Source organism: Grammomys surdaster, unplaced genomic scaffold (assembly GCF_004785775.1).
Source record: "Grammomys surdaster isolate TR1022 unplaced genomic scaffold, NIH_TR_1.0 843, whole genome shotgun sequence".
Taxonomy (NCBI): Eukaryota; Metazoa; Chordata; class Mammalia; order Rodentia; family Muridae; genus Grammomys; species Grammomys surdaster.
Genome location: NW_021605262.1, coordinates 129,268 through 143,414, shown reverse-complemented (window position 1 = coordinate 143,414; position 14,147 = coordinate 129,268). Strand labels below are relative to the sequence as shown.

At 40.2% G+C, this 14,147-nt stretch overlaps 1 protein-coding gene across 1 annotated transcript in view; it reads left to right on the top strand.

The window, feature by feature from the left end:
- Positions 1–14,147, top strand: part of Adcy2 (adenylate cyclase 2) — a 354,940-nt gene that overhangs the window by 279,595 nt on the left and 61,198 nt on the right. The window contains exon 15 of the mRNA XM_028782705.1: positions 7,659–7,743. Coding sequence (XP_028638538.1) covers positions 7,659–7,743 — 85 coding nt within the window. The remainder of the gene's footprint in view (positions 1–7,658; positions 7,744–14,147) is intronic.

Below are 14,147 nucleotides of genomic sequence, written 5' to 3'. Positions count from 1 at the left end.
GTGTGTGTGTGTGTGTGTGTGTGTGTGTGTGTGTGTGTGTGTGTGTTTGTGTGTGTGCTTCATTTGAGAAGCTAGAAGGATAACCTGCCATTTTGCTAAAACAAAACATCCCATGGAAGGGACAGATTTGAGGGACAACGAGGATCCCGGGACTCCAAGGATGTGAATGCCTTTCTGTCTCCTGAACTTTCACCTTTTTTTGTTTTTGATTGCTACTGAAGGCCTTTCATTTTGAAGTTGTATAATTTATAAAGGAGACTTTGAATTATTTCATGATAACTTACAATCAAGTGTCCTGTCCATCCATTATTACCCTTGATGAATCCAACTCAAAAAATCTGAATAGAGTGGAACAGTCTTCCATGGAGGGACGAGTCAGGATGGAGAGGAAGAAATGGCATGGGTCTTATCACCTTGAGTTGAACTCCAGAAAAAGGCATTCGTATTTATCTGATGCAATGGCTTACAATGAGGATGAATTGCGGGCTTTGGGGAAAAGCTCTCCTACTGAGTTTTTCTCCCCCAGAATGATCGTCTCTGTCGTTGTTAGGGCATCTTTCTTTCATAAAGGCAAAATCATAGAAGGGGAAAGGACTTGGTCTCCAATCAGCCCTTTCCATGAACGTAACAATACAGCTGATGAAAGTTCCAAAGTCAAACATCACCACTAAAAGGTATAATTTTTCTTGTTTCATGGCAAGAAGGAGTCACATTTACTTTTCAGTAAGTGTATAAATCAATTATACTCATATGTTCTAAAGAAACAGCTTTTCAAGAAGAATGTTAATTAAAATTGATTAAGTTGCACAAACATCTTGGTATGCTTAATGGGCCAGAGCATGCTTCTGAACGCACAGGCTGGTTAAATGGTGGTAATTAAGAGCTTTGGACCAACCACTACTTTGACTCATGGTATTTCTTGCCTCTGGGTGTCTGTTGTCACAAAGTACCATCTAGACTTCATATTTTGTAAACAATAGGAATTTATTTCACAGGGTTTTAGAAAACAGAAGTCTGTCATGAGGGTGGTAGAGTGGATAGGTTCTGATGAGGAACCTTTTATGGTTGGAGACTGTCTCTACTCTGATGATTTACTCACAGCCCGGTGGGTCCTTATCCAAATGCCATTGCCTTTGTAATAAGAGTTTAACGTATGATTGTTGAAGCACGCAAGCATGCAGTACATAACCACGTTAGAAGACATGAGTGTCTATGTGAACGATAATGACATGGGTGCCAGTGTTCCCTGCGATAAGGATTTAGGAAAATGACATTAGTAGGTTCTTTTCTAGGGTCTCCAGCAATCAAAATGTTACTTGGCTAGATTTTAACTGAACTCCCTCCTAGTAAGTAGTAATAAGTCCAATTAATGTGGGTTACCACCAAGATTCGTATGCCACTATTATAAAGCTAGGGATATCTTACACAGTCGGCCATTACTGAGGTTCATGGGCTTTACAATGGGTAGGACTGTTGATTGTTTTCCTCCATTGACAGCTTGCATAGCGCCTTTGGATGCTCTAAAAGCTGACCCAACCCTTGTTCTACAAACAAAAATAGATATTGGAATAAAATTATCAGCTTCCTGATTACTGTTTTACAAAACAATAAACCAGACAACAAAACACACTTTCTTCAACTACACATGAGATATTGACCAACATATAACTTCTACAAACTCAGAAAAGCCATGAAAAGATCTGATAAAGGTTGAAATAAATAAGAATGCTAAAATCTTAGAGTCTGATATATAGACACATCACAATCAAATAAGAAATAACTACTAATATCTAAACACCTAAAACATCTAAAAATATACCCATGTATTTGACCCTAGATTATTTGCCTGTGAATAAGCCACAAGGCTACTAAGAAATCATAAGAGAAATTTTTAAATGTTTAAAAAGCAACAGGTCATATATTAAAATAGGTGAAATATAGCTAATAAAAAGTGATGGGTAGAGATTACTGCTTTTGCATTAAAGGAGAGAAAAACTTAATTATTTGACTGTTTCCAACTTTTAGAAGCAGAAAGAGATGAACAAATTAGAATCAAGCAAGTAAAGGAAAATAGATATTTTTAAAGTCAATAAAGTACAAAATAATTAAGAAAGAAAATTAATAAAGCCAAACCTTGGTTTTTAAACTATTTTTTAAGAATATAATTACATCATCTCACCCTTTCATCTTCTACCTCCAAACCCTCCTATGTACCCCTATTTGCTCTCTTTCAAATTTATGGCCTCTTTTTTCATTAATTGTTGCTATACACATATACATTCCTAAATACATAAATATGACCTGCTCAATCTATACAATGTCTCTTGTAGGTACATGTCATCGTGGATGACTGTTTGGTACTAGATAACCAATCTGTGTGCTCTTCACTGAGGAAGACTGTTTCTTATACTCTAAGGATTTCCTAGTTGCCTCTATGGAGGGTGGAGCTTTTCTTGGTTCACTTGACCATGTCTGTTGTCATCCTCACTCAGCTCAGGTTTAGGTAGTCATGTTGTTGATCCTTTGTGAGTGTAGCTTCTGAAATTTGTAGGAGACATAACCTCACAGAAAACTCCTTGCTTCTCTGTATCTTCAAAATCTTTTTGCCACCTTTTCTGTAATGGTCCCTGAGCCCAGGGCAGGAGTTGTATTGTAGATGTGTCTCCTGAGACTGGGCTCCATAGCTCGGCGTTTTTATTAGTTGTGGTTTTTCTGAAATTGTTTTTATCTCCTGTAAAACAAAAAAAGTTTCTTGATGCCAGGTGAGGACACTTACCTACAGGTATAAGTACAAATATTCAGAATCTAGTTAGGGTTTATGTTGGTTTTGTAAAGTGGTAGTTACAGGTTCTTCTCAAAGATCTGTGACTTCACTAACCCTAGTTAGTTGGTTATATTTCCTTTAAGAGACACAACTTCCCTCTTGTTGAGTGACTCTTGATCCTATCAGAGAGATGTTATCTTTCACCAAAGTATTCATTGCTATACCTTTAGGGTTATCCTGCTATGCTGATCACTGCTGTGCTTCACAGGTATCAAGCTTGGTAGAACTGTTATTTGATTCCCTCTCCTGAAAACTTGAGTTGTATTATGATGTCATTGCTAAGAAAATTTAACAATCATAACTTTCTATATACTCCAGCATCTCTTTGGAAGAAAAAAAAAGAGGGAAGTTATTGGAATGTTCAGATATATTGACAAGCCCAGCATCCTAGTGTAAAATACTTCTACATGCTAACATTAACAGTCAGCCTCTGGAGAACTTTACTAACTTCTCAGTTTCTCTCAATAAAAGTTTACAGATAACACACTCTGTTACCAAGAATAAGTAAAATATATATCTTTTTCAAAACGCCTGTGACATAGTACAAATATGACATATTTATCACACAGAGCACAAATAATTTTAGTTTCTGTTCAGCTATAATGAAATTAGAAATAATAAAGGCCAACTAAAAATAGCCACCCTGCGGAATTTGATAATCATAGCTTTAATTATTCTCGTATTACAAGAAGATGGAAATTGAAATTATAGGCTTTAGAGAAAAGAGTGACAATGCGTAGCTATAAATCAGCAGCTGTATGGTTTGGCTAAGAGAATAATGGTTGGAATACTTGTGTCCTTGAATACATTTATTAGAAAATATAAAATATTGTTAATAAATGATAGTCAAGAAAAAAAGAACTGTGTACATTTCAATAAAATTATTTTAATTTGAATTGAAAGCTAGCAATGTAGAAAATGAACAGAAATCACAGTCCTTAATAGTGGAACAAAAACTGAAGTCTTGAGTTCAGCAAAATATACCAAGTTTCAAGACTCATTCAGATTTTAGAGAAAAATAATATTAAACACAAGAAGAAATTATTTCAAATATGGGATATTTCACATTATAAGACAATGTTATATCAGATTTTTTGTAATTTGTTTTGAAATTATAATTACATTATTTTCCTTCTTCCATTTCTACCTTCCAGTCACATTATTTTCTTCTCCTATCTCCTCCTATACTCTCCCCCTCCTTTGTTCTCACCCAAATCCATGACCTCTTTTTCTTTAATTGCTATTGCATAAGATCTCAAGGTTGACCATGTAATACTGGATAACCAATTCTGGGGGTGAGCAGCTCTAAGTATTCCCACTTGCCAAGATTCTTTATCAGTGTTGAAAACCCATTAGCTTTCCCTTCTATGGTAGCATGTCCATTGGTAGTGTTGTTATTCAAGTCTTGTTTAGGTATCCATGTTCATGAGTGTACACTTCTTGGTATAGCCCCTCTGCCATTTCTAGGAAAACAATCTCACAGCAAATTTCCCATTCATCTCATTCTTACAATCTTGCCACCTTCTTTGCCATAATGATCCCTGAGCCTCAGATTCAGGAACTGTGTTGTAGATGTTACATAGAATTTTTACATTTGAAAACAGAAATAAAATAAGTAATTTCCTAGCAGCATTATCAAAATTGATCCAAGAAACAGAACCAATTAACAGAGCAGAATTATGGAATGCCTGCTAGTAAAAACAGCTATCAGTCAAAAATATAACTGCTATATTAGTCAGGGTTCTTTAGAGTCACAGAACTTATGTAATGTCTCTATATATTAAGGGAATGGCTTACAGTCTGTAGCCCAATTAACCCAACAATGGGCAGCTGTGAATGGGAAGTCCAAGAATCTAGTAGTTGCTCAGTCCCACAAAGCTAGGTTTTACAGCTGGTCTTCTGCATAAGCTGGAATCCTGAAGAAGTAAGTTCCAGTAGTTGTCAAGTAAGTGCAAGTAGGCAAAGAAGAGAGAGAGTCTTCCTTCTTCCAATGTCCTTATGTAGGCCTCCAGCAAAAGATATGGCCCAGAATAAGGGGATATACCACCATGACTGGACCTAAGCTGTTCTTTACTTGGAACTTGGACTATCCAAGGCTGGCCTTGATCTCAGAAATCTGCTTGCTTCTGTCTCCTGGGATTAAACACATGTACCACCTTGCCTGAGCCTAAGCTTTTCATGGCCACTATACCTCAAGATCCAGATCAAAAGCCTGTATCTTCCAGCCTCAAGATCTGGATCACAGGTGTGCCTTGCATTTCTATATTATAGTTCATTCCAGATATAGTCACATTAACGATTGGGAACAGCCATCACAGTTGCACAGAGGCTGAGGAGATTGCTCAATGCTTAAAAGCACTCACTGTTCTTACAAAGGATCCATGTTCCCAGAACCAACATCCTTCCCTATCTCTAACTCCAGAAGATGCAGTGCCATCTTCTGACTTCTACTGACAGTGAGTATATACATGACATACATGCATGCATACATACACACATACATACATGCCTGCAGGAAAAACATTTATACATATAAAACAAATAAATCCCGTTTTTAATTAAAGAATACAACCACGTGGACACGGTGTGTATGTGACCCAATGGAGGTAGAACCTTTCATCTGCCAAGAAGACCCCATCCTGCTTTCATGTGTGTTTTGTAGAGGGATCCATTAATAATTATGGCTGCTTGCTACCTCTGAGATGCACACTGCACAGACTCCCCTAAGAAGCCATTCTAATAAATCCTGTAGGAGGAGCTAAGGTAGGAGGAGTTAGGAGAGAGAGAGGAAAAAGGAAGAGGAGGATCGAGAGAGGGCAGAGATGTAGGAGGATGGAAAGAAGGAATTTCTGGTAGTGCTTGATAGTCTCAGGTAAAGGTTGGTATCCAATATCTTCGCTGGCTTCTGATCAGGGAATAAAACCCGGAGTGTTCTATGAGGGGACAATGTTCTGAATAAGACAATTTAGAAAGCACATAGGTTTACCTCTGCTAGATTCTACATAGCCTTGAGATCCCATCTCACTCCTTTTTGTGTGATTGAAGCTTGATGAAACATGGTACCAGTCAACAATCTAGATCTGAAATACATATACCTTCTTATAAGTTTCTTATATAAAAGCATCAAGCCTCAGTGCCCAATGTGGGTTTGAACTGAACCTTGGGGCTCTTGTCAAAGCCACCATAATCATGTCTTGAAATACTGTAAAGGAATGGGGTAGTATGTGGAGAGATTGTACCCAATTATGAGGTCTTGAAGTGTTACCCAGTACACCAGCTGCTTGCCATGTTGCTCTTCCTGAGTCTCAGGCTGTGTCCTTGGAGTGTGATTTCAGTTTTATTTAGTCATTTGTATCTATCATTCAGTCCTTTCAAGGCTCAATGGTTAAGGGCACTGACTACTCTTCCAGAGGACCTTGGTTCAAATCCCAGCACCCACTTGTCAGCTCATAACTGTCTGTAACTCCAAAGTCTGGTACTCACATACATGCCGGCAAAACACCAATGCACATAAAATAAAGGTTCTCTCCTTTTTGGTGCTACATGTTTTGTTTTGTTTTGTGTTGTTGTTGTTGTTGTTATTGTTGTTGTTGTTTTGGTTTCCAGCCAATTGTTTTGGCATAAGCTTCCATGATGGCCTCTGCTTGGGTGTTCCATTTGAATTTCATCGTCAGTTGTTCTTGAAAGAATGGCTTCTAACCCTTGTCTTAGTCCTGATTTCTAGGATGGGATTTAATGACTTTTTAAAGATTTTTGTGTCCTTTAACTATTTAAAGTACCACTCAGAAATACATAAAATTCTTTTTATCATATGTATTTGTGTAGTGTGCATGCGTGTGTGTGTGTGTGTGTGTGTGTGTGTGTGTGTGTGCACTCACCTATGGGTACATGCATGTGAGGTCAAATGTTGACGTCTGGTGTCTTCTATCACTCTCTACTTTATTTACTGGGAAAAGATCTCTTGTTGAACCTGAAACTCACCAGTGCAGCTAGTCTGACATACTGACTTACCATGGAGATCCACTGTCTCTCCTTCTGAGTGCTGGGAGCATGGCCTTCCATACCCACCTGGTTTATTATGTGGGAACTAAGGATTCAAAATCTGGTCTTCATCCTTGAAAGTAAGTGTTTTATCCACTAAGCTCTCTGTGCAGCCGTGACAGGTGGTTCTCATGTGTGAGCCTGGGCTGAAAGTTGTCTGGACAGGTTTAACTTGGTGGACATGCTTTTCATGTGACCACAGGATGCTTTCATGTTCAATGGCTTGATCAAGCAAGTACAAGGCCTGCCCTATGAAATACTAGAAGGTCAGAAAACACTTGACTGTGTTTACATTGGATGAAATTGAATCTGGGTGGGAAGTATGGAAGACATGGGAGATTCAGTGTCCTTAGGACACCAGAGATAAGGGTAGGATGAGATGTTCCAATCAGTCATGGTGGTACCCATAGAAACAATACATTCTAGGACACCACTAACAGGAAAGTAGCCACTCAGGGGAAGGTTTGGGTAAGGTTTGGAAGGATGGAGTATTGAAAAGTCAAACAAAATATGAGCCACATAAAAATGACCCCTTCTTCCATGAAGTACCTATACTGTGGGGCTGGTTCATTCAGTTGAGATATGTTGCTTCACCTTGGCTGTCAACTCTCTTCCAAGGACAAGCATTTCATTTGAGTTTGTTTCACTTTTTTCATTTTTTCAAAAAATAATTATTGATGGTTGAAATCCTGGTTTAGTAAATTCATAGTTGTCTGAAAAACATCACTCTGGTGCTTTCCAGAGTGATGGACATGACCTCTGAACTAACCTGTTACTTTCTCTTTCCTGATAGAACGTCCATCCTTGGCTTCTCCTTTGGAACTGCATTTCTGTCCCTCATCTTCATCCTTTTTGTCTGCTTCGCTGGACAGCTTTTGGTAGGTGCTTCAAATACAGAACTCCCTTGGGGAGTGTTTTTGTTGTATTGAAATGACTTATGTCATTTTTTCAAAAGCAAGGGGATCATTGGTGAATATTTGAAGAACTGTGGTTTCTAGCACCCTTCAGGCCAGTGGGAAAGACAGCCTCAGGTGTAAATTGAAGTATCACATGGTCAACCAAGACACTCATTTGACTGCTATTACAGTGTTGGATGGCTTTTCTCCATCCCAGAGATGAGGCCTTACACTGGCCTCAAATTTAATATCCTCTTATCGAGTCTTCTGAATAGCTGGGGGAATGAATATGTACCATTTCAACCAGAAAAAAATGTTAGTGACACTCCATAATACTCCCTGGTTTTACTCATCTCTCTCTGTCACAAGTGTTTTGAATCATCTCAGAGTTTCAGACCACTTGTAGCAGTGACTGCAGGTATGAGGTTTTCATGTAAAAGACAGTTAAAATATTTTTTTTAACCATGTGTTTTTAAAGATTTATTTACTACCTGCAGGCCAGAAGAGGGCACCAGATCTCATTATAGATGGTTATAAACCATGTGGTTGGTGGGAATTAAGCTCAGGACCTCTGGAAGATCAGTCACTGTTCTTAACCACTGAGCCATCTCTCTAGCCCCTTAAAATATTTTTAAACACAACTTTTAAATCTGTGTGAAGATATAAAACCTAACCAATGGGGGAAAAATATTACTTATTTGCAGTTCAAGCCAATGATTGTAATTTCATAACTTATATTCTAGCTAAACACTAGTTTGGGATATGAAAATTATCTATTTAGTGTTCCATATTATTGATATCTGGCCAGATCACTATGAAAGCTATCTTAGAAAGCCAAAGGGGAGACAGAAGATAAGCCAATGTTTCATCTTGTTCCTGGGGTACAAAGGATAATAGGAAGGCTACCTAAGCTGAACGTCAAGCTTGCACAGCCGTATATATGCAGGTACACAGAGACATGTGTAGCTAAAATATCATTCACATAAAATAAAAATAGAATGCTAACTATGAGAATATGCATGGTTTTCCGTGATCCATAGCCTTCCTGGGGTGGAAAAAGCACACAGATTCACTCTCTCTCTCTCTTTCTCATCCCCAAGCCCTCTTCAGCCCTCTTCTCAGGTCTTCAGCCCTAAGTTTAGCTCTGTGGCTCCACTACAAATCCAGCCCTGCTCTAAAAGTAATAGTTCACACACCTGTGCCTAGGAAGCTGTGTTGGTCTCAGACATGGTGGCCAAGCGTGGAGGAGTTGGGTCTGTTACTTTTGAGAAAACACTATGATCTTCCGCATGCCTCCCTTGTTGGCCTCAGAGACTGCAGCCTCTTTATGATTAGTAACTTATCTCCTGATCCCTCCTGTCCCTAGACTGTGGACCCCCAAGTTCTATGAAGATGAAGTTGGTAGTTCTTCATCATCATTGCCACCACCATCCCCGGGGGCTTCCCAAATCCTGGTACCTACACGACACTCACTTGCGAGTTCTTTGTAACTCTCTGGAGATTCTGGGAAACTTTCAAAGCTATGAAAGTCTGCCTCCCCTCTCGGAAGACTGGATATGCTAGGGATTGCAAAAGCTAACCATAAAACTGTTTGTCTTTTTTATTTACTTTTAAAATTAGCATGAAAAGAAACAACTTTCCCTGGTGCATTTTCATATATGCATTATTTTGGGTAACCCTGGTCCCCTGCTCACCCCCCTCATCTCTCCCATCACATGAACCCTCCCATCCCCAGAATTATCCTTTCTATTTTGTTACCTACTCCAGACGATTCTTTAAACATTCCTGCCCCAGCTCACATTCCCTTCACCATTTCAAGACCTACAAGTGTGCTCACACCCACATGAATATATGCCTGCAGTCCTAGCATTTGAGAGGCAGAGACAGGAGAATCACTACAAAGTCAAGGCCAGCTCCGTCTATGTAGTGAGTTCCAGGACAGTTGAGGCTACAAAATAAGACCCTGTCTCAAAAAGAAAATTAAGATCTGTAATCCACATACGAGAGAGACTGCGTGGTTGTTTGTGTTTCTGAGTTTTGCAATCCTTGCTCAATATAAGTTTCAGGCACATCATATTTCCTTCAAACTTCATAATTCCATTTTTCTTTATAGCTGCATAAAATTCCTGTATGTGTTTGTATGTGTGTGTTTCATTCTTTATAGCTGCATAAAATTCCTGTGTGTGTGTGTGTGTGTGTGTGTGTGTTTCACATTTTTATTATCCACTCCTATGTTTATGGATACCTGGGCTGATTTCATTACCTTACTGTTGTGAAGACCACAGCAATCAACATGGGTCTGCAAATGTCTCTTAAGTAAGCTATCGAGCCCCTTGTGTATATGCCCAGAGTGGTATACCAGGGTCATATGAAGTTTCTATTTCTAGTGTTTTGTAAAACCACAGTGATTTCTGTATTGGCTACACCAGTTCACAGTCCTATCAGGAATGAATAAGCATCCCTCTTTCCCAACATCCTCTCTAACATGTGCTGTCATTTTCTCTCTTGATAGTCATTCCCACTACAGTTATCATACCTCTCACCCCCTACAAATATCAACTCAAATGTACCCATGCTCTTAAGTCAAAAACTGAAATCCTGAGACTTCTAGGAAGGAAAAGAAACACTTCAAGCTATAGGCATAAATATAGATCTGTGAAACAAGACTCCAGTAGTACAGGAAGTAACCCAAGAATTGACAAATGATGTCATAGGAAATCACATAACAGAAAATTATTAGCAGAGGAGATAGACAGCCTTCAGAATCGGATAAAATCTTTGCCAACTATGGTTTCTGATAGATTAATACACAGAATGTATAAAAATGTACATATTAAACACTAAAAAGTATAAACCTGCTAATCGATAAATTGGCCAGTGAACTGAACAAGTAGTTCTGAGAAGAGGAAATGCAAATGGCTAATATAGTAAATATTTTCAAAGATGTTCAAGAGCCTGACTTTCAGGGAAACGCAAATTAGGGCATATCCTCTTAAACATCCAATAGAGGAATTCTTGAATAAGAGTCTTCAGTAGCCAGTTGTAACTTTAGGAAGAAATTATCATAGCACTAATTGGTTATTTTGGTGTTTGTAGGGAAACTATTAGTACATAACTGGCTTAGAAAGGGTTGTGTGTCTTTCACGATGCCCTTCAGATAGAATTGAACAGATATTCCATGGTGGTCATGGAGAGATGGAGAGATGGTGCTGCCACCTGTCTGCTCATTCTCTGGGCCCTGGATATCTTACCGGTTGCATAAGAGCTGATGAGATTAGCACTTACTCGTTAATTAAACACTGAACTCATGAAAATGTGCAGAATGCCCACCAGCTGCTAACCTTCTGCAGACATAAGCACCAAGGGCAGAACTGACGCTAGGGATGCCAGCGTGAAGTTCTCTCTGTGAAGAACTAAAGTAAGCTGCTTTTCAGAAGGAGGTCGAGCAGAGGCGAGCGTGGCGGCTAGCTTCAGTGTCAATATTCAACTGGATTGGCATAGGAAACATGTAGGCACTGATGAGGCCCACCTCTGGGTGTGTCCATGATAGTATTTCCAGGTCTGTTTAACACAAGAGTGAGAAGCCATCTTGAATGCAGATGATACCATCACATGAACCATACTAAATGAGAAAGGGAGAGAGGAAACTCCAGCCCCCTTCTTCAGCTCCCTGCCTTAATATACTGTATCTCATCATCTGTGATTCGAAGTGAACCCTCTCTTAAGTCGTTTTTAACTGTTTGGTCACAGAAATGAGAAAAGTTACAAATGTTATAAATTTGGCCGGTGATACTCACCCCCTCCCTCCCAACCCCAGGACTTTGTCCCTGTCATAGTCTTCTGCACAGAATATGAAGCACACTGAAGTCACAGTGGTTAGCATTTCATGGCTGGCCTAACGAAAGGTAGAAAAGCATGCAGCGTGCAAACACTTATGACACAGAGCTCTGAGCTCCTTTCTGATGACCCTCAGATGTGAAGAGATTTATTCAGCAACTTGTTCTGAGCCTTGTTGTGAATTTCTTTCTTTTACAAGGTCCCCCACCTGTAACCTGCCACTGACTGCCCCAGGAGCTCTCCTTCCCATCTTCCCCATGGCATTCACTTCCAAATTCTTGCCCATAGGAGGGGGCTCAACAGCTAGTTCCACTACCAGAGACCTTGGAATCTCTACCAGTTCTGTGATGAGCATCACGGGACTCCAGACCCGTGCCATAGCTGAGAGTCAATATTATGCATGCATTTGGACCTTTTTATCTTGTTACTGTTTCCCTGGACATACAGGAAGTCCCTTAAGACAGGAATGGCTTCTCAACATCCAAGTGACCTCCCACTACACCTAGTGTAACACTAGTGTCCCATCGGCCTCCCTCTTGACCCAGTGTAATATTAACATCCACGTTGTCTTAGTTAGGGTTTTACTGCTGTGAACAAACACCATGACCAAGGCAAGTCTTCTAAGGACAGCATTTAATTGGGACTGGCTTGCAGGCTCAGAGGTTCAGTCCGTTATCATCAAGACAGGAACATGGCAGAGTCCAGGCAGACATGGTACAGGAGGAGCTGAAAGTTCTACATCTTCATTTGAAGGCTGTTAGCAGAATAGTGGCTTCCAGGCAGCTAGGTTGATAGCTCACACCCACAGTGACACACCTACTCCAACAAGGCCACACCTTCTAATAGTGCCACTCCCTGGGCTGAGCATTTACAAACCATCACACACACAAACAAGTTTTGTAAGTAGTTGCCACCTAAACACAGGCGTTTCTACTTGCCCCTTCTTTGCTCCGTGAAGCCCTTTCATCCCCTCACAGATGCTCAGAGCCAGCAATGAAATAATTATGGCAGCGGCTATGCCAATAATGAGGACAGATATTGCCAGAAAATTTCCGAGCTGTGCGGGAAGAATTTACCTCTCTATGGTACTAAACAGTAACTCTGACCAGATATAGCATGTATACACACACACACACACACACACACACACACACACACCAAACAAAGCTTATCTTAGAAAATGCTAGAAAATGTCAGAAGACATTTCCTATGTCGTTCCCTCCTGCCTTGAGCAGTGAAAGAGGTGTGATGCCACCCAGCCAGCCACCTCCTGTGGGACAATGACAAAAGTGCAAATGCAGAGTTCATCCCAGGAGAGAAAAAGTAGGTCACACACCAGCCAACACAAAGCTCTCTGCCTTCGGGAGAGTGCCCACATCCATTGAAGTCTGCCTTCTCTAATGGCAACACGGTGCTGGCAGCTTTCTTGGGCTGAACTTGCTGGTGACCCTCTTTCCATCTTGCTCTCGGCTTCTCTTTGTCGGTTTGGAAAATTAGTAATGATTTGGTAATAAGTCTGGTAAAGAACACGTGGCTGCATACTGTTTTCTCTGATGCAAAAGTCCCCCTCTTTGATTTGACAAGCAGCCTGCGTGGATATCACGATGGCAGGATTGGTAGATTTTAATTAATCCCCCATGTTTCATTTCTACCTCCTTTATTCATTTTTTTTCTCTTTTCTGTCTTTTTTTTTTCTACAATTGGACTATCTTCTCTCCGGTAACTTAGACATGATGCACTGCAGCCTGGCTGCTTATTTGACCTTTGGTTTTAGTTTACTTTAAAGCTTGTACTGTACATCAGATGCTCGGATGCTCTTACAACAACATCGTGAAGCAGACAGACTCTACACTCATGATCCCTCTCATCTTCCGGGCTTGTATTGCGTAATCCATGTGTATTTAATATTCTCAGATTATTCACGTTATCATTACTCTTGTGTAATGATTTATCTAACTATCGCCTCTGCGTGTTATATTCCTCTGGGACTGTTTTCTTGGTAAGAGATGCCCTTTCCGTGAGAATATTGCGTAATAACCTTCATATTGTACAAAAAGTATCTTTCTTCACTGTGATAATTTATCATCTTTTTTTAATTTTTTTTCTAACAGTTCCACATTCTCCTGTCTTGTATAGTACTGAGATCGATCTCTCCCTCTCCCTCTCCCTCTCCCTCTCCCTCTCCCTCTCCCTCTCCCTCTCCCTCTCCCTCTCCCTCTCCCTCTCCCTCTCCCTCTCCTACCCTCAACCCCTCCATTCATCCATCCCTCCCTTCCTGCCTCTGCCTTCTTTCTCTGTATCCGACCACACACACAAGGAAGCCAGAAGATAACTTCAGGTGGCTGGTTCTCATCTTCCACCATATTTGAGACAGGGTCTCTTGTTTTCCAGTGCTGCATACACAAGGCTAACTGGCCCCATTTCCAGAGATTCTGCTGTCTCTGTCTCCCACCTAAACATAAGAGCAAGGGGATTGCAGACATGCTGTACCACACTGGGTTCTGTGCGGATCTGGGGATCTGAACTCAGATCCCCACATTTGTAAAGCT